The following is a 23,972-nucleotide window of genomic DNA, read 5'->3' on the forward strand; positions in this document are numbered from 1 at the left end:
CACAATTCCGTGCCACGTATAGTTTCAAAACCGGAAGTGGGATGAACGCGCTGCTTGGAACGTAAATGAGGGTGTCACTCCCCGATGTGAGTCACTACCGGATGTGAGACGCGCATGCGTCACTTTGCTACTTTGCGACTACCTGTGCTGTTAGCCACAGAATAATGACATTAGCCTACACAGCAGTAATGTATTATTTAGCGTAAGGCATCACATTTTCACGGCATGATCTCTAATGTCAGTTCTAGATTAGAGGCTGAAGTAGCCTGCTAGCGAGAGACTTCTGTAATATCAATAAAAATTGACCCATAACGAAGTTTGTTCACTGCTGGCAAGTAAGTAAGCAATCAAGCACACTTGAATGGCGTTTGCTAACGTTAGCAATCAAACAATCTTAGATAGCTAAAACGTTTTTGAAACAGAAAAGTTTATGGATTTCCATCGGATCCTACGGAGCCCTCCTGGGGACAGGGTGGGCAATATTTTTAGACCGCACCTTTTGCGTTCCCACGAAATAGTTTTTGCGTTCCCACGCAATACTTTTGCGTTCCCTCAATAGTTTTTGCGTTCCCTCGCAATAGTTTTGGTTAAGAAAACCTTTTTCTTCCTCTGGTATGTTGGGGGCTCTGTACGCAGATCCCATTCACGTAAGAGGCGCGCTGTCATAGGCTTGGCTAGGCTACTGGTCCAGGCTGGCCCCGGATAAAGCGCATGGCATCTTCTAGGCTATTTGAGTTTCTTAAAGCTGAGCTGTGCTACATTTATTAGATGATCAGATGATTTACAGTTATTTGTAATATGTCATGTTTCATGTTTTTGTAATGTTTCATACAGTGATGCAGGTCTACTGCAGTGAATAGGCTAAATACAACTTTGATAATTTTTATAGCCTACTACTGTATAGTTAACTTTGGCCTTGGTGCCCTGACATGTGGCCTTTGTGCCCCCCACCAAATATGCCCAACTGAAGGCCAAGTGGCCTTGCCCCCAGAATGGTGAAATTCCAAGCCTGTGAGGCATATAGCCCTAGGCTTCACGTGGATTGGGAGACAGACTGCCCAAAGCCACAGTGCGTGGTCTGCAGTGAGATGCTATCTAACCATTCTAATGTGGTTCTCCACACTGTTTTTTTTTTTTAGCGTGAGAGCTCATAGACCAGTTGCACATTTTGATTTTGTTATGTAGGGCGGCTAATTAAACACGATGCCTGGAATGCGTCAATAGAATGTGTTACTTTTGTATGTGTTGAATGGTGGGGGTATGCGAGCCGAGTCAGGATGTAGAAGGTGGTCCGCGGGGAAAAAAGTTTGGGAACCGCTGTTCTAGTGCATCATATCTCCGCCGAAACAGACCGTTTTTCTTTAAAATACGCTTCAGAGTCTTCAAGCACATAACCACATTGTGTCTCACCGCCAAAGCCTCCAGCATATTTTTTATATGTGAGCCCCATGTTAAAGTAAAACTTAATCAAGTTGAGGTTATCCATGATGTGCGAACCAACGGACCTGTGTGTCTCCTACGCCAGACTGGGAATACAGAGCCCTGCAATAGCCCACTCCAAACTATTGCGAGGGAACGCAAAAGTCTTGCGAGGGAAACGCAAAAACTATTGTGAGGGAACGCAAAAGTATTGCGTGGGAACGCAAAAGTATTGCGAGGGAACGCAAAAAGTATTTCGTGGGAACGCAAAAGTGCGGTCTAAAAATATTGCCCACCCTGTCGCCAGGGGTGCTCCGTAGGATCCCTTGGCGTTATGCCGTAAAACCTATCAATCTGAGCATGCGTGACTCACATCGGGTAGCGACTCACATCGGGGAGTGACAAGGGTCTGAGCGAGCAGAAAAGGTTGTGAACCGATTCATAACAAGTAAATCGATATAACGACCGATTCATTTCAGTTTTTTTCCGATACGGGGCTTCACGTATCGATGTAGCCGTATCTTACACGTTAAAAACGGATACCTATACATATCGGTTAATCTTTACACCCCTAGAAGGTACCTGTAGTGCCCTGGTAGAGTACTTGACAGGACAAAGACAGCAATTGACAGGGAGGTGGGGACAGTTACAGGTGTGATACACCCATCTCATCAGTATTCATTTGAAAGAGCCACTGGTTTAATTTAGTTTGACTTTTTTTAAATTTGTGTTGAAACTACATAACATTTCTGAATGCTCTTCTTACTTTTATGTAGCCAACTCTTATGTTTATAAGGTTCAAAAGTACAAAGTCTTGGCTAGGTACATTTATTGTGTGTTTATTTACATGGGTTGAAGACCTTTTAAAATAGGTTTTTGTGTAGTTGTGTTTACACTTAATTTGAATAAAAACAAATTTCATTACATTCACTTTACTCTCATGTTATTATTGTAGATGTTTTGTAGAATATACAAATATGTGCCACTTTTGCATAGATGGTTTTAGTTAGATGAAATACTTAAAAATGTTAAGGTGTAGCAGACTGCCTCAAACTGTCTGAAAGGCCCGGGACCTCAGTGTTAATGGCCGAATTTATGTGGTTAATTGGGATGTTACGTAATACATATATATTTTTTGTGGGAGTTAAAACCATTATGCATGAACTCGGATAGCGCTGCTGAGAGGATAAGTCAAGCAGTCTGCTAGAGTAACCTATGACCCCATTTGACCATGACTGTTGACCCCATGACCTTGATTACATCATAGCTGATGTTCATTTTCACTCTAGCATATTCTCTAGTGAAGTAACACAATATGGGAGTCCATTTTGGGTAGTCCAAGTTGGGTAGCGGTGCGCCATTGCTGAATCCTTATGAGGGTAACACTAGCCCACGTAGGAAGGGTAGAATGTTGTGTAATAAGTGATCATTGTTTCAGTATTTTTTAAGCCTTAGCTTTGAGTTGGGTTCATTAAGTTAAGATGTACAGTATACACTACATCTACACCGGAGTTTCATAATGTGGGATATTTCAGTCAGTATAGTAGACAATACTTCCACAACTGACCTCACTACATCGTCTTTTGGGGTTTGCAGTTTGCAAAAAGTTTTGCAAACAATTTGGTTTTATCATCATGATGTGTTCCATGCAGTTATCTTTATGATTGGCATTAAAAGCCTCACATACAATGATCCATGCCATCGAATTATAAGGAATTATGGACTTGGTGAATAATTTCCAAATTAATGCAGTGAGTGGTTTTTAATATATTTGACTGTCTTAATATATTTTTTCAGAACTTGAGCCCATCATGCAGTCACCAGGCTGGAGTGGCACCCACATTGGTAAAGGTAATGGACCATCATGACTGCTTTAGTGGTTAGACTGGCTAGAAGTGATAGGCAGTAGGGCTGCACGATATATCTAAAATCTATCGTTATCCCGATATCAACGCTTGTGATGGACATACCGCAAAGATTACTTAATTTTCGATAAATTTCGATAAATTTTCTGTGCCGTGCGCATTCCATACATTCTATGGTGTATTCACATTCTGAATGTCAACATATTTTACCAAACCGATGCTGTAATGCTGCCCTAGAAGCCCGTTCCCTACCTTTTTAGGTGTGTGGTGTTTTAGGTGTTGAGGCAGGAGCTAAGTCGTGATGGCTGAAGATATTGAGTTGAGCGATTCATTTGGTGACTAAAAGGAAAAGCACGTCTGTTATATGGAAATATTTTGGTTTTATGAAGGATGACGTGTTACAAACACAGCGCCAAATGCGTCCTTCTCCATCATGATAAAATAAACATTTTCTTTTGTTATCGTTATAGGATCAGAAGATATCTGTCTTTCACTGTAAGGCTTGTATTTCATGATTTGCATTTAGCAAAAGCCCCAGACAGCAGCAGAGAGGTCATCAGGATTCGTTATTTGTCAAATTTGTTTAGCCTACTTCGTTAGCCTGGACTGTACGATCGCAGCCCCTTACTTTCACTTTCCGCTGCCCTTGTAGTCGGCATGCCGGTAGCCTAATAACATGGGATGTGCAGCGTATGAGGTTACAGACTGGGCTACTTAAGATTTTAGATGAGTGACCGCCGCAATATAGCTTAAGTAGCTTTTTGCTAGGCCCAGCGAAGGCTGGCAATGTGGAATATTCCGCTGGTTGGTGCACAAGTGTTCAGATTGGCTGTCTATATTTTACAAGGATTTTCTTGGAGCAGATCTTCCGCACAACTTCGATAGCCTAGTCAGTAGGTTTGCTGTCCTTGCTGTCCACTTTCATCAGGCCATATAAAGCCTAGGCTACATAATATTTTATATTGTTTATGTAGAAAATTATACATTTATTTCTGTAATTATACTTTACCCCCCCCCCCCCCAAACCCTTAAGGCTACCAGCAAGTAGAATGGAGAAAAACATAAAATATTTAAATATCGCAAGTTATATCGTTATCACAATACTCTATAATGTTATCGCATAGCGCATGTTTTCCTAATATCGTGCAGCCCTAATAGGCAGATGTGACTTTGTGTTTAACAAAGGTTTTCTTCAAAATAACATGAATGATATTATGTTACATGTTCTAGAGTCTTCATGATATGAGTACAGTGAAGGGCCAGCTGGTGGTTCTGGAATGTCGTCTTCGTGGAACACCCCCATTACAAGTCCTTTGGTACAGAGAAGATGAGCAGATTGTGGACTCTGCAGACTTTCGCATCTTAAGGAAGAGTAGGTGACAAAATCACCATGTGACAATCTAAATACTGAAATATTGCAGAACCTGTACATTTACTTTGGTGAATATTCATTTTGCCTACCTTCATACTCCTGAACAAATCCAGTTCAACCATTTATGTAATATATAGTATTTTTGGTAACACTTTCTATGAAGATCATTGTTATAATGAGTTATGCAAAAATTCATAACACCATATAATGTGATCATCATGAATCAGAATCAGTTTATTGTCCAGGTTTGCGTAGCCTAAACAAACAAGGAATTTGACTCCGGTTAATCTTTGCTCTCAAAGTACAACATATAAGAATAAAAAATAAAAAAAACATTAAAAAAATAAAAGAATAAAAACAGAACAGTAAGAATAGAATGAAGGGCAGTAGAATATGGCTATGTATAAGAATAAATGAAGAGCTCTTCCAAAACGCCATTTTTAAAAAAATTGAGTTTGTCATGTCATTTTGCTGTGTACTGAACCTATTCACTGCTCCATCAACGTTTCATGCCAAATCGGTATATTTCCCTGTTACAGTGTACTGCAAGATACAGTTTCTTTGCAAACCACGATAAGCGCCGAACACTCAGTGATACTGCAGACTCGTAAAAGTAGTTAGAAAATAAGGCAGAAAAACGACAAGTTTCCTCATGCTGCTTCCTTATGTTGGAATGTGCAAAAAATTACAAACAATCAGGATGCCTTCTTGTATGTGATTTCTGCAACAGTGATACTGCAAACGTGTTGATAGCCTATTGTTGATTTTTATGCTGTAGTGTAAAGCATGTCACACAGTAGCCTAGCCTACAGAAAACACTTAATTGATGTGATATAATGATAACTTGTTAAATGTATGCCTACAATGGTTTATTAAACATCATAGTCATTTATTTAGTCAGTCATCATGTTCATGTTAATGAATAGGAAGGACATCTAAACGATAGCCATAAACCAAAATTTCGCGCAATATCTGCTGTGAGTCCCTATGCGTGAGTCACAAGCTCCTCCCAGCTGACTGGCAGATCACGTGGACAGTCAGTCGCGATCGATTATTTAATAAATAAATGTGAATTACGAATAATAATAATAAGCTTCTACCTAATGTGACTATTTTGTCCATGAACTGTAAAAGAAAACACGTTTTTTCCCGCTGTATTCTCCATAAAGAGTAAAGTAAATTATGTACTTATTTCTGGAATTGACGTCACTTCCTGGACTCGTCTGAGGCTGGTCTGTATGGGTCTGAGGTCTCTCAATAGGCGAGTTCGACTTGAGACAGATCTGACTCATAGACATAATATACATAGACGCCGCATTGGCTGCTGGAAACAAGAAATGCGGTCGCCATCTTGGACCGGTCATACTCCTCGTTGCGTTGCAGCAGAAAACACAAAATGACAGCACTGTGCAGCATGTTCCTGCTCAAATCGGCGGACCATACTCGGGGGATTTACTTTTCACAAGTAAGATTTAACATTACCGTACTATTGGTTGTATTTTGTATTTTCGAACAATGTGGCCTGTATCATAGCTACATCTATGACCTTTGCAGCAAAAGAAAACGCGTGAAAATCTGTTCGGTATTCAGTGAGATATGATTAATTAAGTGCGCTGACAGCTCATCGCACCGGCCAAACAGATTACACTGAGTGGAGTGGATGACCGGTCCAAGATGGCGGCTCCACGTCTCGTCAGCGCTAGTAGGGAGTAGCGGTCGATGCAGCGTCTATAGTATATTATGTCTATGATCTGACTTGGTCTGGCTTACTACGTAAACGTGATCTTCAGAGGCTAGCCGGGAGGAGCTACAACAGAGGGCAGCTCATCCCGGACAGACAGGCTACAGTCTGCCTGACGTGACTCGCGGGAGACATCGCGGGAGATCTCGCGGAATTTTGTTTGCAATAAATACAGCAGAACTTTCATTCTTACTCATTAAAATGAGCATGATGACTGACGAAATAAATTCTTATGATGTAGTTTAAATAAACCACTGTTGTCATACAGTTAACAGGCCTGCTTTGTAGCACATAAATTCAATATCAAGTGTTTTCACTATATGTGCCTATCTATTTAACCAACAGCAGAAAATAACAGAATATCCAAACGTTTTCAGTAGGCTAGCCTACCATTGTTGCAGAAATCACGTATAAGAAGGTATCCCTTCGATTTCTGTTTATTTTCGCATATTCCAACATAAGGAAGCACCATGAGACAACCGTCAAAATCGTCATGAGGACATTCCTCCCAAATGGCCCTATCACGTCTTTGAACTGACGTCATGAGGGCGTGTTTTATCTCGTGCAGCTCGTGGAAGGCAACTGCAAGATCTGTCTGCAGGCTAAGACTCCCGCGATATTTTAAGGTCATGTCCCTCCCCGGCTGACAGAAGTCGGACAGAATTTCTAACCAGTATGCATTGCGTCCATCCCAGTATGCATTGTGTTCAACCCAGCATGCATCACATCAAGTCAGATCTGCACAGATCTGCCTCAAGTCGAACAAGCCTAATGACTTAACCCCTACTGATTCAGTGAGCGTTCTACGCAATCCAACATGGCGGCGCTCTGAACAGAGGTTTGTTTATGTTAATTCATTCGGCAACATAAGTGCTTTAAACTATGTAAACAGTTTTGATTGCCTTGATGAGCCAGTGAGACCTACACCTGGGGGTAGAAAACGCCGACTAGACCATGAAAATCACAAAAAACAACAAAAAAAGGTTCGTCTCTCGGGTGGCGTGTTGATACCAACAGTGGGATGTCAACACAAAGCTGCTGCCAAAGGTTTCTGTCAGGCTGAGCGGCTGTCGCCGGACGATCTAATGAGAAACTTGAATATTTTTATGAAAAGCCAAATAAGGTTGACCAGGACCAGGCAATACTTCATCTCCTGGACATCACATGTGGCAAGAAAGCGTCCGAAAGTCTAGGACGTAAACAGACAAAAAGACCGGAGCATATCTGTCAAGTACAGTCTTTTGTGCAACAGCCATCCGGAGAAGGTGCCAGTTTGCAAGGCGACCTTCATCAAAGTGTTTGGTGAGTAGGCTACAACTTTTGTTTCAGAATTGGCTAGTTTAATACCGTAAGTTGTACGTTATAAGTTGTAATACGTTGTACCTTATAAGTTGTAATACATTTCACACAGCTGCATGAATCACGTAAAGCGTGAATGAAGTGGCCACTTCTAAATGGGACCCACTGTTGGTTTCTCGCGATAAAGATATTTTCCTGTAAAGAAGCCTGCTAACGTGACATGAAAAGTACTGAATAGTTCTAGTAGCCTACTGATAGCTGTGTAGGCCTAGTGTTGATAGTGCAAAAGTAGCCTACAAAATGTGGCCAGCAAACAATGCAGGGATATGTGCAAAGCTGTGCTTGTTACATGGTACAGTATGTCATTGCTATAGAGCAGGGCTAGGGGAGCTGTGTGTGTGTGTGTGTGTGTGTGTGTGTGTGTGTGTGTGTGTGTGTGTGTGTGTGTGTGTGTGTGTGTGTGTGTGTGTGTGTGTGTGTGTGTGTGTGTGTGTGTGTGTGTGTGTGTGTGTGTGTGTGTGTGTGTGTGTGTGTGTGTGTGTGTGTGTGTGTGTGTGTGTCAACGCCTAATGGCTTTAAGGTTAATAAAAACTGTAGGGCATGATTGACGAGAGAGAGATAGTGAGGCTGTAGGTCATCTTTAAAGAGGAGAGAGGGAGAGAGGAGGGAGAGACAGAAGCTGTAGGTTGTCTGTAGGAGTAGGAGTGAAAGAGGGAGAGAGAGAAACAATTCCCTTTGCTCTCAAAGAGAGAGAAAAATGTGTGTAAGGTGATATGTTAAGTAAAAGAGGTTCCTAACCCCTGCTAAGGAGAAAACTGAAATGTGGGAGGGAGTAATAGCAAGTTAGTTGTGTGTAATTCTGTTTATTTCATACTGACTCCAATGTATATGATAATCTAAATAATTTACTTTCACAGGCATCAGCAAAGACTGTGTGTCCCGGGTGGCTCAATATTATGCCAAGACTGCTGAGGTTCGCCCAGAGAGAAGGGGTGGTGCATGACACAGTGAGGAGCATGCAAGGAGAAGGCAACTCATTGTGGAGCACATACAGGGTGTGTTCCAAACGGGTAAAGTTGCTGCCTTTTAAGATATCTATCTGGGGAGCAAGGCAGCAAGTGCGGTTCGAAACCGAAAAAACTAATTCTGCTGCCTTTTAAGATATCTTAGAATTCCCAAATAACGGTCATTTTTGAAGGCAGCATCGATGCACACTTCATGCTCCCTCCTACCCATAATCCCTTGCGGCAACGTCTGAAACAGCTGTGAAAGGTAAACAAACATGGCGGATGACATCGGTAATGGCTGCTGAATCTGTTTAAAATGTCATTTGTGTGACCTTATTTTGCTTAGATTTGTAGATAAGAGATGAAAAATAAACAACTTACTATCTGATTATGCCATTGTTGTAACCATTAATAGCGTCTGGTCTGATATATCTGCCGGCCGTAAAACTAATTTATACCGTTAGCCTGCTAGCTTACGTAAGCTAATTTAGTTTAACGTCAGGCCTTTGCTAACGTCATACCGTAGTGTTAACCAAAGATTCTAGAGTGCTACGCTCATTTTTAAAAGATGCATTTAATCCAAAGTCATGTCTAGTGAGACAGCTCTCTATGTAGGGAGGGAGGCAGTAGGCAGCTGTCTCCCGTTTCGAACACACCCACAGTCTTTCACCTGCAGGGCCAGCCATTATGGCCGGAGAGGTGCACCAGGCCGCAAGTATCTCCCCAGTGACCTGAATGTGCACAAGATGCATGAGCTCTTTGAGGCTCAGAGCCATGCTCAAACCAGCTATTCCCTCTATTATTCAGTGTTTTCCAAGGAATTCAATCTTGGCTTCGGCCACCCAGCTACAGATGCTGATACAGATCTGTACCTGTTTGGTGTGGTTGTGCACCATGGGGAGAACAGTTACCAGGCAAAAGATGATGTCCATCTCTATGTGTGGCAGGAGAATGAGGGTAGCAAAGATCCAGGGGGCTTCGGCTGTTCAGCGACTCTTGTTTTGGGCAGAACAAGAACATGAGCATGGTGTCCATGCTGATGGAACTTCGGCAGCTTTTCCCCAACCTTGGCATAGAGCACACCTTTCCAGTACGGGGCCACAGTTATCTCTCTGCAGACCGAGTCTTTGGCAGAATTGAACAGAAGATCAGGAAAATGGACACAATTCTGCACAGGAATACCATGCCATCCTGCAGCAATTCGGCAGAGTTCATGTTTATGGCACAGACTGGGAGGCGTTTGATTACAGGTCAGCTACAAAAGACTGTGTTAAGGCTCAGTGTAGCTTTAAAATAAGTGAAGCACGAATGCTTGACTGAGTACAAACAAGGTGGGTGTAAAGATGACTTACAATGGGGAGTATTGTTTCCATAGTGTGTTAAAGCGGAGCAAGCAGTGGGCTGACCTGAAACCTGAGGTACTTCCAAAGCAGACCTCTGTTAATGCTGCAAAAAAGAGAGATGTGCTGGCACTATTAGGAGCAATAGGTGTGTCTGTTGCTGTGAGGGCTTTTTATGATGATGCACTGTATCAGGTGACTGACAATGCAGGCCTGAGTGATGAAGATCCATACTAGTGGATCTCTCTCTGTCTCTCTCTCTCTCTCTCAATCACTCCCACACACAGACAAACATGCTCTCTTTCACACACACACAAACACGCACTCTCTCTCTCTCACACACACACACACACACACACACACACATGCTCTCTCTCACACACACACGCTCTTGAAACTTTACTAGAAAATTACTTTGAATGTACAGTATTACTAAATGACTATTGAATATTGTTATCATTACTTTTAATGCTGAAGTGATGAAGATCTCTCTCTCGCTCTCTCTCTGTCAGTCACTCACTTACTCACACACACACACACACACAAACATGCTCTCTCTCACACACACACACACGCCACGCTCTTGACACTTTACTAGAAAATTAATTTGAATGTATTACTAAATGACTTGCCTATTGAATACTGTTATCATTACAATCATTACTTTTAACGCTGAAGTGATGAAGATCTCTCTCTCTCGCACTCTGTACTCTCACACACACACACACACACACACACAAACATTATTCTCTCTCTCTCAAACACACACACACACACAAACATTACTCTCTCTCACACACACACACACACACACACACACACATGCTCTCTCTCTCACAAACACGCTCTTGACACTTTACTAGAAAATTACTTTGAATGTACAGTATTACTAAATGAATTGCCTATTGAATATTGTTATCATTACAATCATTACTTTCAATGCTAAAGTGATGAAGATCTCTCTCTCTCTCTCTCTCTCTCTCTCTCTCTCCCTCTCTCCTCTCACACACTCAAAGCACATCTCATCCACACACACACTATGTGATTTTTTAAAATGTAAAACGGACAATGGTTCTACTTGTTATGAGTTCGACACTTTATTACTGACTGACTAACCTAATGAACATTGTTATCATTATTGAATATTTTTAATAATTGTTTTTTTTTTTCATGCATATTTAGTTGACAAATTGGTCCTACTTGTTACAGGTTTGACACTTTACTAAAAATTACTCTGATGTATTACTAAATAACTTATTGAATATTGTTGTTATTACCATCATTACTTGTTTCAGGTTCGGCACTGAATGACTATTGGCCTAAATGTGTTACTAAATTATTTGAATATATTTTTAACATTGTTGTATTTAAGGACTGGTATTTGTATGTGTGTTATTTCTAAATTATTTGTTTTGACACATTCTTTTTATTATTTGGCTTTTATTTATTTCATGCATTTGCACTTATTTGATTTATATTCATTTGGTTATATGTTGTAAAAAAAACGACAAACCATACATTTTTGGAAAAAAATGGATGGATTTATAGTGTTTTGAAAAAAATGGATGGATTTATAGCGTTTTGAAAAAAAATAAAATTAACTTTGAATTGATCAACAATATTATTGTTTGATTTAATAATCATTGTTCAACATGTTCAGACTGAGCCAAAAAAACATTTTCACAGGATAAATTGAATATTCACAAAATATGTGGGTCTAGGTAAAAAAATAATTTTCCTTGGAGGGGGTGGGGTGGGTGGGGGGTTGACTTGACTTGTCCCTGTCAAGGTTGTCAAGTCGTGGACACCTCAACAGACACAGGCAAGATGCAATATACCGTTGAAAAGAGGGTGGGAATAGTGCAATATCAGTATAGACTGAGGTTTAAGACTAAATATAAATATAGTGCAAGGCAGTTCAGTGCAATGATAATGTATTAATAACAATATTGTAACTGTAAGGTTAAAGTACACATGAGGTAGATAAGCAGAACAGTGTTGATTGACTTTGTTCAGTGTAAGGGTGGGGGCTGTTTCTGAGTGTTCAACAGAGTGACTGCTTGGGGGAAAAAGTTGTCTTTGTGTCAGCTGGTTTTGGCAAACAGTGCCCTGTATCGTCTACCAAAGGGAGGTTGAACAGTTTGTGACTAGGATGTGAGGGGTCTGTAGAGATTTTTGCTGCCCTTTTCCTGAGAGGGAAGGTCAGCTCCAATGATCCTCTCTGCAGCCCTAATTGTCCGTTGCACTCTGTCCCTGTCCCATTTGGTGGCTGACCCACACCAGGCAGTGATGGAGGTGCAGATAACAGACTGAATGATGGCTGAGTAGAAAGTGGTCAGCAGCTCCTTAGGCAGATTAAACTTTCTTAGCTGTCTCAGGAAGTATAGACCTCTCCAGAATAAGTCCCGCCTCCTAAACAGCCGTGTCCACCCAACTTCCGGTCGTCAAATGTCTATGGGAAATAACATGGCGTTTCGAAATATCATTCCTGTCAAAACCTGTAGGTGGCAAAGTAGAAAAAGCTGGTGGGCCGATTGGCCTACACACTTCTGCCATCTAGTTTCCACTGGATTTTTTAATTGTCGGTGCCGTTAAAGTAGTAAACGATTATTAATGTTAACCGGGAGCTAGTTCCGATGTACGCGGGCGGAGGAGGGCATTAGATCTCGCTCACAACCAGTCACAACTTAACGTGATGGTCATTTTCACGTGTGATTCACGCGTGATTTCAGTGGTCTATAAAAGTAAATCGTTTGCAAGGTTCAGCCTCTTTTCAACACGAAAAGAGGCTGACTGCTGAGAGTTTGTTGGCTGTTATTGAGATGTTGAGATATTCGATTGCTTGCAGATTGTAGCTCATAGATAGTAATAGTAATATATATATATATATCAGAGGCAGAGTCGTATTGAGTCGATAGCTTTATTTTGCATGACCTTGATCAGAACAGTAAAATTTTCAGAATGTACAGTATTAACAACCTATCAAACATGATGATTTCACGCAGGGTTAGTGCCAGATCTGTAGACAGGCTCTGGTGCCATGAACTCCATTTCGGTGAAGACAAACTATGAAACATTGCCGTTGCTATGCAACCTTGACTCGGGGAGTCGCGGCGTCCGAAGCGTGCGTTAGCTTAGTGCTTCTTACTGATATATTTCTACTTTAACGGCACCGACAATCAAAAAATCCAGTGGAAACTAGATGGCAGAAGTGTGTAGGCCAATCGGCCCACCATGGTTCTGACTGCACCACTAGACCAGCTGTTCTACCTCCTGCCTGTAAGCAGACTCATCACCATCCTGGAGTTTTATAGATGGGCTCTTTGAGGTGCAGTCATTAGTGTAGAGGGAGAAGAGCAGTGGGGCAAGGACACACCCCTGTGGGGCGCCTGTATTGATGGACTGGGTTTTGGATGAGATGCTCCCCAGTCTGACATGCTGCTGCCTGTCAGTCAGAAAGCTGATGATCCACTGACAGGTAGAGGCAGGTACTGACAACTGGGTGAGCTTCCGATGTAGAAGTTCAGGCATGATGGTGTTGAACGCCGAGCTGAAGTCCACAAACAGGATCCTGGCATACGTCCCTGGGGAGTCGAGGTGGTGCAGGATGAATTGCAGTCCCATATTGATGGCATCATCCGCCGACCTGTTTGCCCTGTAGGCAAACTGCAGGGCGATCAGCAGGGGTCCTGTTATGTCCTTATGACCTAATAAAATCATTATAATAATTATAATAATTAAAATGCATTATGAAGATTGCTATGGAGTCTCATGCTTGTTTGTAAATTATTATAATTATTGGTGTTATGAATGCATGCACAACTCATTATAACCGTATAAAGTGTTACCATATGTTCTTTACTTTGACATTATTATGTAGCCTGGCGGGCCATCCTATATCATTGAAATGTATAGTCTGGCATCGAATCATTCACCTCGCTTAATCCAAGGGGCGTGCAGAGAATTGTCTTTCAAACTGCCTAGGCATGCAATAGGCCAGCGCTACGACCATATCCGTATCCGGTAGGCAAAACGGCAAATACATCCTTCTTCGAAAGGAATGACTTAAGTGCATTGTGTTGCTCAACTTTCAAAGAAAAGCACAAGTCCAACTCCTCCAAAGTTGACGCCAACGCCGATTCAAACAACCGCTCTTCGTTCGCCATAGCCACCTTCCTTGTTGTTCACCGTCACAGGACTGTCGTTATCCTGTTAAGCCCGCCTTAAGACTCTCTAACGAAATAGAGCGCTGTGATTGGAGAACATCCCAATAGCCAATAGAAATCCCTATGGTTTGCTACTAGACGTACAGGCTGAGCAAATTAATTTGTGCGTCTAGATTTCTAGGCTAATTATTATGGTCAAATTAGGCAAATTAGGGTCATGTGAGATACAGGTCATAAGAAATATAATTTTGCTATTGTGTTTTGTTAATTGTTGCATCATATTTGTTTTTCTGAATTTATGTCTTATTTCTCTTTTCATCTCTGTTAGAAGCTAGTTCAACTTCTGTACCAGGTAAGTGGCCAAATGACAACAGTAATGACTAAAATGGCATGTTGAAGTTTATATACAGAGGGTTCTTCAGATGTTCAAGCTATTCAGCTGTTCATCAATACATAACCATATGGTAGTAGGCAGACAATCTGTTATGTTTTTTTCAAGCAAATACATTTATTAAATAGTATATGAATGGAATAAAGCTCCTTAAAAATTCACACGGACGTCTGATTTAAATGACAGCTAGCTGAACCAATCAGATAGCATAATTACCATTAGAATTAACTAAACCTTAGCCTGGTCGGGACCAGGCTAGGTGCAGAGAATAAATCCCCATGGTAACTTATGTGCAATCTCTTTGTGAAACCAAGTCAAGGCTAAATTAATTCAGGATAACCAAAATATCCCAGCTTAATCCCTTCTAGGTTTTGTGAAATACCCCTCTGGTTAGATAACAAGCTATGTTGTTCAATAAGAAATAGCCTACTATATTAAAACTGACAGGCTAGTAATCTGTAATTTTCTGTCATAGCCTACTGTGTACAGTGTAAACAGCAGTGTTGGGTAACGAAGTAAGATAATGCATTACAATTCAAATTTCAGTAATTTGTTACAGTTACTGAATAACTGTAAAGTCCATATTTTAACGTTTCCCTATGGAACTACCTGTAACTTAATTTGCGGAGGACGAAGAGAAAGCACCTTTTTGATAAATGAGCCAGTAGTGGAGAAATAACTTTTAAGAACTAATCTGTAGCCTGGGGTAGGCCTCTGCAAAAAACAATGTTGTTGGCGATTTAAACTATCTAGCGGACGTTTTTAAAAGGCTACAAGCAATAGAGGCTTATGGCCCACGTTTTGATTCTTAAATTAATTTGCCCTACTTCCAACTCTTGACTGTACTGTACCCAACTGACTGCTTGACAGGTTATTTATATTTTTCTGTACAATAAACAAATGTGTTCGTTCAACTTTATGCAGCAGAATTACGCACTTGGCCAGCCTATAACAGACACATTTTGGAGAGAGAATGAGAATGTACGCACACAACAATCTGTTGGCTATTTGTGGCGGGTTACCAGCAAAAATTTTTTACCTAATGCATTAACTCAAGACCTCAAACGTTATCTAAACAAAAACAGAAAGGATGCAGCAGGCAGCAAATGTAGAAGAGTCATTTACGATGGAAGTACAAAACGCTGAATGAAGCCCCAAGCTTTACTAATGTTAAAGCACACACACATAACGGTAAAGTAAAAGTAAACAAAAGGTAAATTTAGCAAAGGTGACAAAATGAATATAGGCTATTGTTAGTGAATGTAGGCCTACTAGGCTACTTTTAGCTGACCAATGCCGAATCTGAAATTGCGAATAACAATGTTGCCTAACTCTTTGAATGTTGCACCCTGGTTAAGTAAGAGACCAACTTAAGTAAAGTAGCGAGTAACACGTTACTTTCCAAAATAAATAACGAGTAAAGTAATTTCATTACAATTTAAAGAAGTAACGAGTAACTTGTAACGCATTACTTTTTTTGAGTAACGACCCCAACACTGGTAAACAGGATGTTGATTGCCTAGTAGGAAGGAGATCCAAAATGGAGTCCTGCATAGAGTCCATTCACACAATTATCTTAAAATTGATTGACATATCTTAATTTTAGCATAACACTTTGGGGGGATATTTTGAAACGTCACTAAATCAGCTATAGTAGCTCAGTAATTTATTTTTACCCTAGGATAAATAACATACTCTACAAATTTTTTTACCGTAGAACGTTGGGAAATCCCATTCAAGTCAATGGAGCGTTCTACTAGCATTGTGAAGAGCCGTATAATAATAAGATGTACTTAGCAGTAACTCTAAATTACTTCCATTCTTTATAGACACTATTAATGTGCAAAGAGTTTCAAATAGGTCTGTCTTGTGAATAGAGAACATAATGCAACCAATGAGAGGTATGATCTATCACAAATATCAAGAAGAAATAACTTTCTTCATAACAAATGACTTTCTGATCCAAGTGCCCTGGAAGCCTGTCCACTGGTGAACCCACTGCTATTTGAGGTTTGATATATTATACTAGGACTGTGAATCGATAAAAAAAATGAATCTAATTAATTACATACTCTGTGATTAATTAATCTAAATTAATCGCATATATCATTTTTGCTGTGAAAGTATTTTAAATATTTAAATTCAAATGAATCATTGAATAATCAGCATTAGTGACATTAAAGTTCAAAGACTCTTTTATTATTATTTTCACTGTTCACAGATATAGCCTAGGGGACATGAATGAAAATAAATTAACACTCCCCTCAATGTCAACACTTATTTATTTGCATTAATGTGCGACTACAGAGTTGATGAACTCCGGTGATATGCAAATTCCTTGCTGCAAACATTGCAGAGGACTTTATTTTCAACACTTTATTTTTTATCAACACCATCAGGCCGTTTTTTTTTAAAGTAAATGTTCCAATTAATGATCCAGGCAGCACGTTGTCTTCTCTCTCCTTCATTTTACAGTCTAATTTTTACTGACTAGAACGGTTCGGGGTCAAAGGTCAAGGTCATTTTTTTAATCAGTTATTTTTTCTCAAATTAATTAATCGAAATTAATCAGTTATTTTGACAGCCCTATATTATACACAAATTAACTACTTTTGATAACCGTGGCCTCTGCTTTCATGTAGAAGAATTGTGTACCTTGGTCATCACTGAAGCCATACCTGAAGATTCTGGAATATTCAAGTGTATTGCTGGAAATCCATTTGGGACAATCTCCTGCAGTTGCGTTGTGGAGGTTCATACAGGTAAGACTTTTTCATGTTTTAAGTGTATGACACTCTGTGTATAGATCTAGTTATTAAACACACAAGTTCAGTATCACTTCCAAAGACTTCTACATTTCTTTGTACAGCTGAAAATGGAAGTCAGTATCTGAAGAGCATACTGGAGTGTTACGATTTCAGTACAGAAGGGGTACTCAATTTACTAGTAATACTATAATTTGAAGTTCCACATGCTAAATTCTATAAATCCCAATGTTTGCAGTGAAAGATGTGTACACACATTTTACCCCCGTTTGCGCAGCTTTTTTGTGTAGTACCCTTTATAAATGAAGCCCCTGAGCAGCATTCAAAAAGCTGAAGTCATGGCACTACTCACTACCCAATTTTCCTCAGCCACTAGCTTCAAAATCGATGGTGTCCCCTTTGAAGTAGTTGACGACTTCACATACCTTAGTTTCAACACTCTACTCAGACTTCTCCCTTGCCAGCCAGAAACATTTGAAGGGACTTTGATGTAACAAGTTGGATAGCCTCTCTGTGGTCGGAATAGCCTAATTCATTCAGTCATTTTGAAAATATTTCGTTTAATATCGATTAGAAGGAGAAGGCGGAGAATGTTGATATTGCGCACGGGTGTTGGCAGCTTCCCATCGCCGGAGACCGACATACACTTGGGAACGACCAAGGTCTTGGCAGATTTTTTATTTTATTTTACCAACAGTGAGTGGAGAGCTGTAGATTCAGCAAGTCCGGGTTTGAAGAATTATGCCGAATGATAGGGCCGACTGTTGCCCCGAGTACTTGTTGTCGGATGCCTATACCAACAGACAAGAGAGTGCTGAGATCCACTGTACTGTTCTTCCTAGGCTTCTTATTACAGTGCATGAAAATGCACTGTACTGTTCTTCCTAGGCTTCTTATAATTATTCCGCTTACTTTTTCTGTATGCTATTCAACTTAAACCGTTAAACTTAGAAACTTCATTCAAACTTTGTAATGTAATGTTCAAAATTTTTTGTTAACTTTTGAGATTTTTCAATTTTTTCCCATAGAGTTTACATTGAGTATTATGACATCATAAACCCAGTTGCACGTCTTCAAACCAAAGATTCTAGAGTGCTAAGCTCCAAGAACTTTGGTTCCAACTGTCACCTCCTCGACTACTCAACTACTAGTTTATCAACATGCATTAAACTATTTGTCTAGCAACAACCTTCAACAGCATTCAACTTTTAAACAATCAACATTCATTAAACTGTGTATTAACATCCATTAATACAATCTCCCTATCAACCTCCAATAAACTGCCTATCGCCGTTTCTGAGCATAGGTAGAGCAAACATCACCTCACCTACCGCTAGCTGCCTATGCTCTGAATACACTGTAAAGAAAAACGTGGTCTCTGTGGACAGCCCAGGCTCCAAAAACAGGAACAAAAACAACTTGGTCCAGCCTGGACCATAAAAACATAACAAACTGTTCCAGCCAACAAAATGCACGTTTAGGAAAGTTTCACTTACACGGGAGGGAGGGGAGGGAGTAGCGAGCTCTTAAACAGAAGTGACGTTACACAACATCGCTTACGGCTCCCACACACAGTTGCTTGCGTTGCAGTGCTGGAGACGCATCCCGTTCACTTTACATGGGCTTACGTCATCCGTCGCCGAACTGAATTGTGGGTCCGTTGCGTTGCGTTGCTCCTGTCGCTCGCATTGAGAAGTTCAACTTTTGCTGCACCGACGGACGGCACCGGCCAATCAAGCCAATCAACGGACGGCACCAGCCAATCAAATTACGGTTATACCTTAAGTCATTTGCATAGCTACCGTCAGGAACACCCACTGGCATGCGTTGACGGAACGCAAAGTGTGTGGGAGCCGTTGGAGCACCTTTAAACTATCTAATTTTAATTATCAACATTCATTAAACTATGTGTATCAACATCCATTAAACTATCTGCCTATCAACATCCATTAAACTATTTTCTGTCCATTAACTGTCTATCAACATTAATTAAACTATCTGCCTATCAACAACTTTTAAACTATCTACCGGTACATTCAACCTGTAAACTATCTATTTTGCGGATGGCTCATTCTAATTTCGGTACCCCAGCAGAGTGTGATAGCCACCAGGAAGCTTGTCGTTTTTAGCGGTAGCATTTTAACGCCCCCCTGGTTCGTAAGAAAAAATCTCTATGGGAAAATGAATGGAAGTTTTTTGCAAATAAGATTCAAATAAGATCTGAGCGAAACGACGGCTGTCAAAATCGTAGGCATTTGGTGAGTTAAAATGTATTTACTATTTGTTATTTTGTCATGAACTGTCTTGTCTCGTAAAAATGAAGATGTTGCTACCAAAATGCTACAGCAAAAATCAAGTGGACTACAGCGGGTCTCTTTCCTGGACCAAGAAGCAGGACGGTTGAGAGGTATCCATGGTTACAGATAACTTTTTACTCACTCTCCTCGACTTCTCATGTAACCTTAACTTTACGCTCATTGTGCAGAATACAAGTACAAAGACAACGAAATGCATTTTGCGTCTAACCAGAAGTGCAAAAAAGCAGAAAAGTGCAATGTGATATACAAAGTATAGACAGGTGGTGCATAGACAGTACAGGATATATAGTGCAGTGTAGACAGTAGTATACAGTTGGTTTACACAAGGTGGTTTACAGTAATATAAATTAAATATAAATATGTGCAGTGTATTAGCAGTAACAGATTATAAATATGTTGTATGAACAACATGTACAGATATGTGCAGTGTGGTAGCAGTAAGGCTACAGTAGCCTAGCATGTTAACTAGCATTACCAACCTCCCTGCAAAACTCACCCCAACTTTGTAGGTCTTGTCCCTCATGATGGCCCTTACAAAACCCACAAGCTGACTCTCGGACACACAAGAGTCAATAATGTGACCCGATTTAAAGTGTCTTTCACCCCTTTGGACACTCACTAAAACATAATATATTTCATAGCTGTGTTGCAGCATGTAGGCTAATGTTAGCTGCATTATATAATGACATGCAATGTCGGAAATGCTAAAGGATAGCCTGTCGGTTACCTGAACAGTTTGAGTGTTTAAACTAACATTTACAGTGGTCTATTTGATAGTGTATTGGCCCTGACTTAGTTTCTGTGATGTAAAAAACCACAATCCTTGTTGATACAAGCAGGGTGCGATTTGTAGGGGAGGATGGGAGGGATTTACCCCCCCTCTGGTCTTGATATGCTCCCCTCTGCTTAATTATTTTTATCACCGGGGGGACAACATTTATCCCCTCTGCCCCTCATATTGATTAATGCTACTTCATACAAGTAAAGCGCTGCAACGTGGGAACAGTAGTAGCCTACATAATAATCTGACATCAGAAACGCACCGTCACCGTCAGCGCTCATGCTGCTGACGCAGTGGCTGCGTGATAACTGGTTAATTTGGCCTTGCTCGTGCAGGACTTTTCAGAATGTCGACTGTGTAATCAATCATAAATGTCTAGTTTCAGTGGAAAAGTTAACTGGACAAATGAAAGAAAACGAGAAGGATTCAGTGCAGCATATCTTCAAATTTTGGAACCTTCAAAATCAGATAACTGATGCAACTGAGATACTCCACGTAGAGTAGAACATATTGTCCGAAGAAACTTATACGTTTCTAACTTATAAATCTGGTAAGGTGACCAGATTTCTGAGACAAAATCCGGGGACATTTTCAGCTCAGAAGTGTAAATACCTACAAAACATGTAATGTTTTTATCTTTGTAAACTTAAAACGGGGACACTGCCCCACGGTGTCATTAGACCTAGAGCTGCACTGAGGCACAGTGCCCCCCCCCCACAATGTGGGGTCCCATGGACATGATCCCCTGTAAGAAAATGTTGTATATTTTAACGTTTTAATGCATCAATCTGGTGCACTTTGAAAATAATTTTTAAACTTGATTGTTTTTATCTGTGGATGGAAATATTTGTGCTATAGCCTGAACTATTTTGCACTTCAGAATTTTAGCCATAGGCCTACACACACAGGCATGGCCGCCGTCACCAGTATTGCCAGTATTGCCACAGCAATACTAGTTTTCAAAGTAGCATTTCCTGGCAATACCACGACTTTAGTTGAACCTGAAATTTTACTATTGGTATTGGTAAACGAGGTTAAGTAAGTTCAAAGTAGGTGCTTAGGCCTACTGTAGACTGTAGAATCAGAACACACTATACAATTTTGGTAAACAATTTACTTAAATCCAATCAAGGCCATACAGACTCAAGTCAATAATGCACATTGAATATATTCTGACAGTGACAGATGTAGCCTAATACTGGTATGTATTTTTCAGAGGAGTGTATCTTTCTGAGAATGTTTTTGGCCAGCTTCTCCATAAATTCCTGGCAAGGAATATTGAAGTTTGTCTTCACTGTGAGCCTCTGCCTTTATTGTACACACAGTGAAGCGATTTCTCTCTGCAGTCCACACATCATTCATCAGGGAGAAAACCCTCTCAATAGGAGCATTGCTCCCTGGCAAGCAGATGACTACAGATGCCAATTTCACCAGGTTGGTATGGGGAATTTCAGAGAGCTAGAAATGGCTCATCACTGTTCCCCATCTCTCTTCCATTCCTCCAGTATCCCCCCGAAGGAATTCCTGGAGACCAGATATCTCATCGAAAAGCTGATCTTCGTTAATTGCTACATTGGGGCATTTCCTTTCAATGGTGGCTACTGCCTTTTCAATTTCTGACCTCTGAGGCTGCTTCTTCAGGATGGGATGTCCCCCACACATCCAAGTAATTCACCGCAGTGTCAAAGAAACACTTTGAATTCCCCAGAAAGGTCTCTTTTGTGATAGCACCATTATCCTCCAGTTCTCAGAAGACTTCTGACCATCACTGGCAGGAAGTTGTCATCACGCCTGCAGTGAGTTTGGTTTTGAAATGTCTGAGAATGGCAGCAGACTCAACTGCACAGCGGTCCTGGCCTTCAAGCATTTTTATGGCCTCATGGAAAATAGCCAGTTTACCGTGGACAAAGGCCAGCCAGAGCTCAGTCAAGGGATCTTCAAACAGCCTGCGGACAACAACAGGACTTTTGTCTTTGGAGAGGAAAAATGACTTGAGGGGAGCATACATTTGTAAGACTCTCTCCAAGGCTGGGAGCATGGACAGCCAGCGGACATTGCTGTGTCCCAAAATGTTGTGGTACTCTTGACCCACAAATCTTGTTCCACATCTAGAGGAACGATGTCTAGTGCAGTTTGTGCTGTGTTGTGAATGATGTGTGCCGGGCATCCAAGGCCAATCACCTCTCGCTGAAGGGAATCTTTGACCTTGGTGTGGACATTCACCTCTTCCTGCCCTGTTAATTCCTCCAAAGTTTGTGTTTTGTGTTATCAGCAGAGAAGGCCACAACTTTGTCCTCTAGAGTAGACCATGTCTCCGAACAGCCACAAGAATCTCCTCTGCAATCTCTGCTGCAGTTTCTTATTTGATTTCAACAAAATCCAAAAGTTTTGTTTCAATGCAAGCGCTGTCATCATAAAACTTGCAGTACCTGACAAGTATTGGCAGCAGCTTTACAGTACATGGCCATGGTTTGAGGCATCAACAGACAAGAAGATCAAGAAGATAACTGTATTACTGTAACATGGTTACAGTATGTCTCTGGCTAGTGTTGCCTGTAAGTTACCGTATCTTTTCCTCAACAGCAGCCCCCCCCCCAAGTATTTCACACTACTTTGGTTTAGTACAAAAACTTTATTTTGAATGGCATATACAACAATACATTGGCCTATTCAACATTTTAACACTCAAAACAACATTTCAAGCGAACGAGTGTGTGTGTGTGTGTGCACGAGTAAAGTCCATCGGTAGATCCACATTCAGCTGAAACAGAAAATTAAGATCATGTTAAAATAATTAACATTGATATTCTAGGTTGAACACATAGATGCTCACCATCCACTGGCTTGAAGAAAGAAAGAAGGCAAATTCAAATTCTTTAGAACCCTAAGACCAAGGTAGGCTTATACATTAACAAGCCTCTGAGCAACATGCATTAATACTGCTATTGACACTTACATACTGAATATGCTGATGCTGTTGGGGTTCTGGGTGGTGTTGCAGTTCTTTCCTTCCGTCTGGGAATTTCATTCTAAATAAAGAAATGCAAATGTTTATTAATGTAATACTTTCATGCCATAAATAGTGGCTCATGATCATCTTCATATGAAATATGTATATGCCTGTTGGGGGGGTGGGGGGTGGATAACGTGTCACGTATAATATTGCTATATTGTGCTTTAAACGCTCTAGCAATGGGAGTTCATGGAGAGGTATGAGTTTACCCAGCATGCATTGCATGATTCGGTTCTGCCTCTCTTTAGGCCTAATATATAAGAAGATTTCTACTCTGTGACACTGCGTACGCGAATATAACATACAATGGAAGAGATATCAACGAAGTTGTTAGCCTATTCGAAGATGCTCCCGGCTCGGGAATCAGAAGTCATTGCTATTTTACAGCCGGATAGGAAAGTATCACATTGAAACAATACCCTTTTGACTGATTGATCTCGCTCGACACACTTGAGAAACTAGTTTTGTGTAAGTGACATAACTTTGGCTTGCTTT

General features: G+C 40.7%; 1 protein-coding gene across 2 annotated transcripts in view; it reads left to right on the top strand.

Annotated features, from left to right (window-relative positions):
• myot (myotilin) overlaps positions 1 to 23,972 on the top strand; it is a 215,740-nt gene that overhangs the window by 61,718 nt on the left and 130,050 nt on the right. For both annotated transcript variants that reach the window (XM_076292652.1, XM_076292651.1), the window contains exons 4-7: positions 3,217 to 3,270; positions 4,515 to 4,656; positions 14,538 to 14,561; positions 17,243 to 17,362. In XM_076292652.1, the coding sequence (XP_076148767.1) occupies positions 3,217 to 3,270; positions 4,515 to 4,656; positions 14,538 to 14,561; positions 17,243 to 17,362 (340 nt within the window). The remainder of the gene's footprint in view (positions 1 to 3,216; positions 3,271 to 4,514; positions 4,657 to 14,537; positions 14,562 to 17,242; positions 17,363 to 23,972) is intronic.

This window comes from Alosa pseudoharengus, unplaced genomic scaffold, assembly GCF_046254945.1.
Source record: "Alosa pseudoharengus isolate Yale_2024_CS ecotype anadromous, Long Island Sound unplaced genomic scaffold, YU_APseudo_1.1 YU_APseudo_1.1_scf_19, whole genome shotgun sequence".
Taxonomy (NCBI): domain Eukaryota; kingdom Metazoa; phylum Chordata; class Actinopteri; order Clupeiformes; family Clupeidae; genus Alosa; species Alosa pseudoharengus.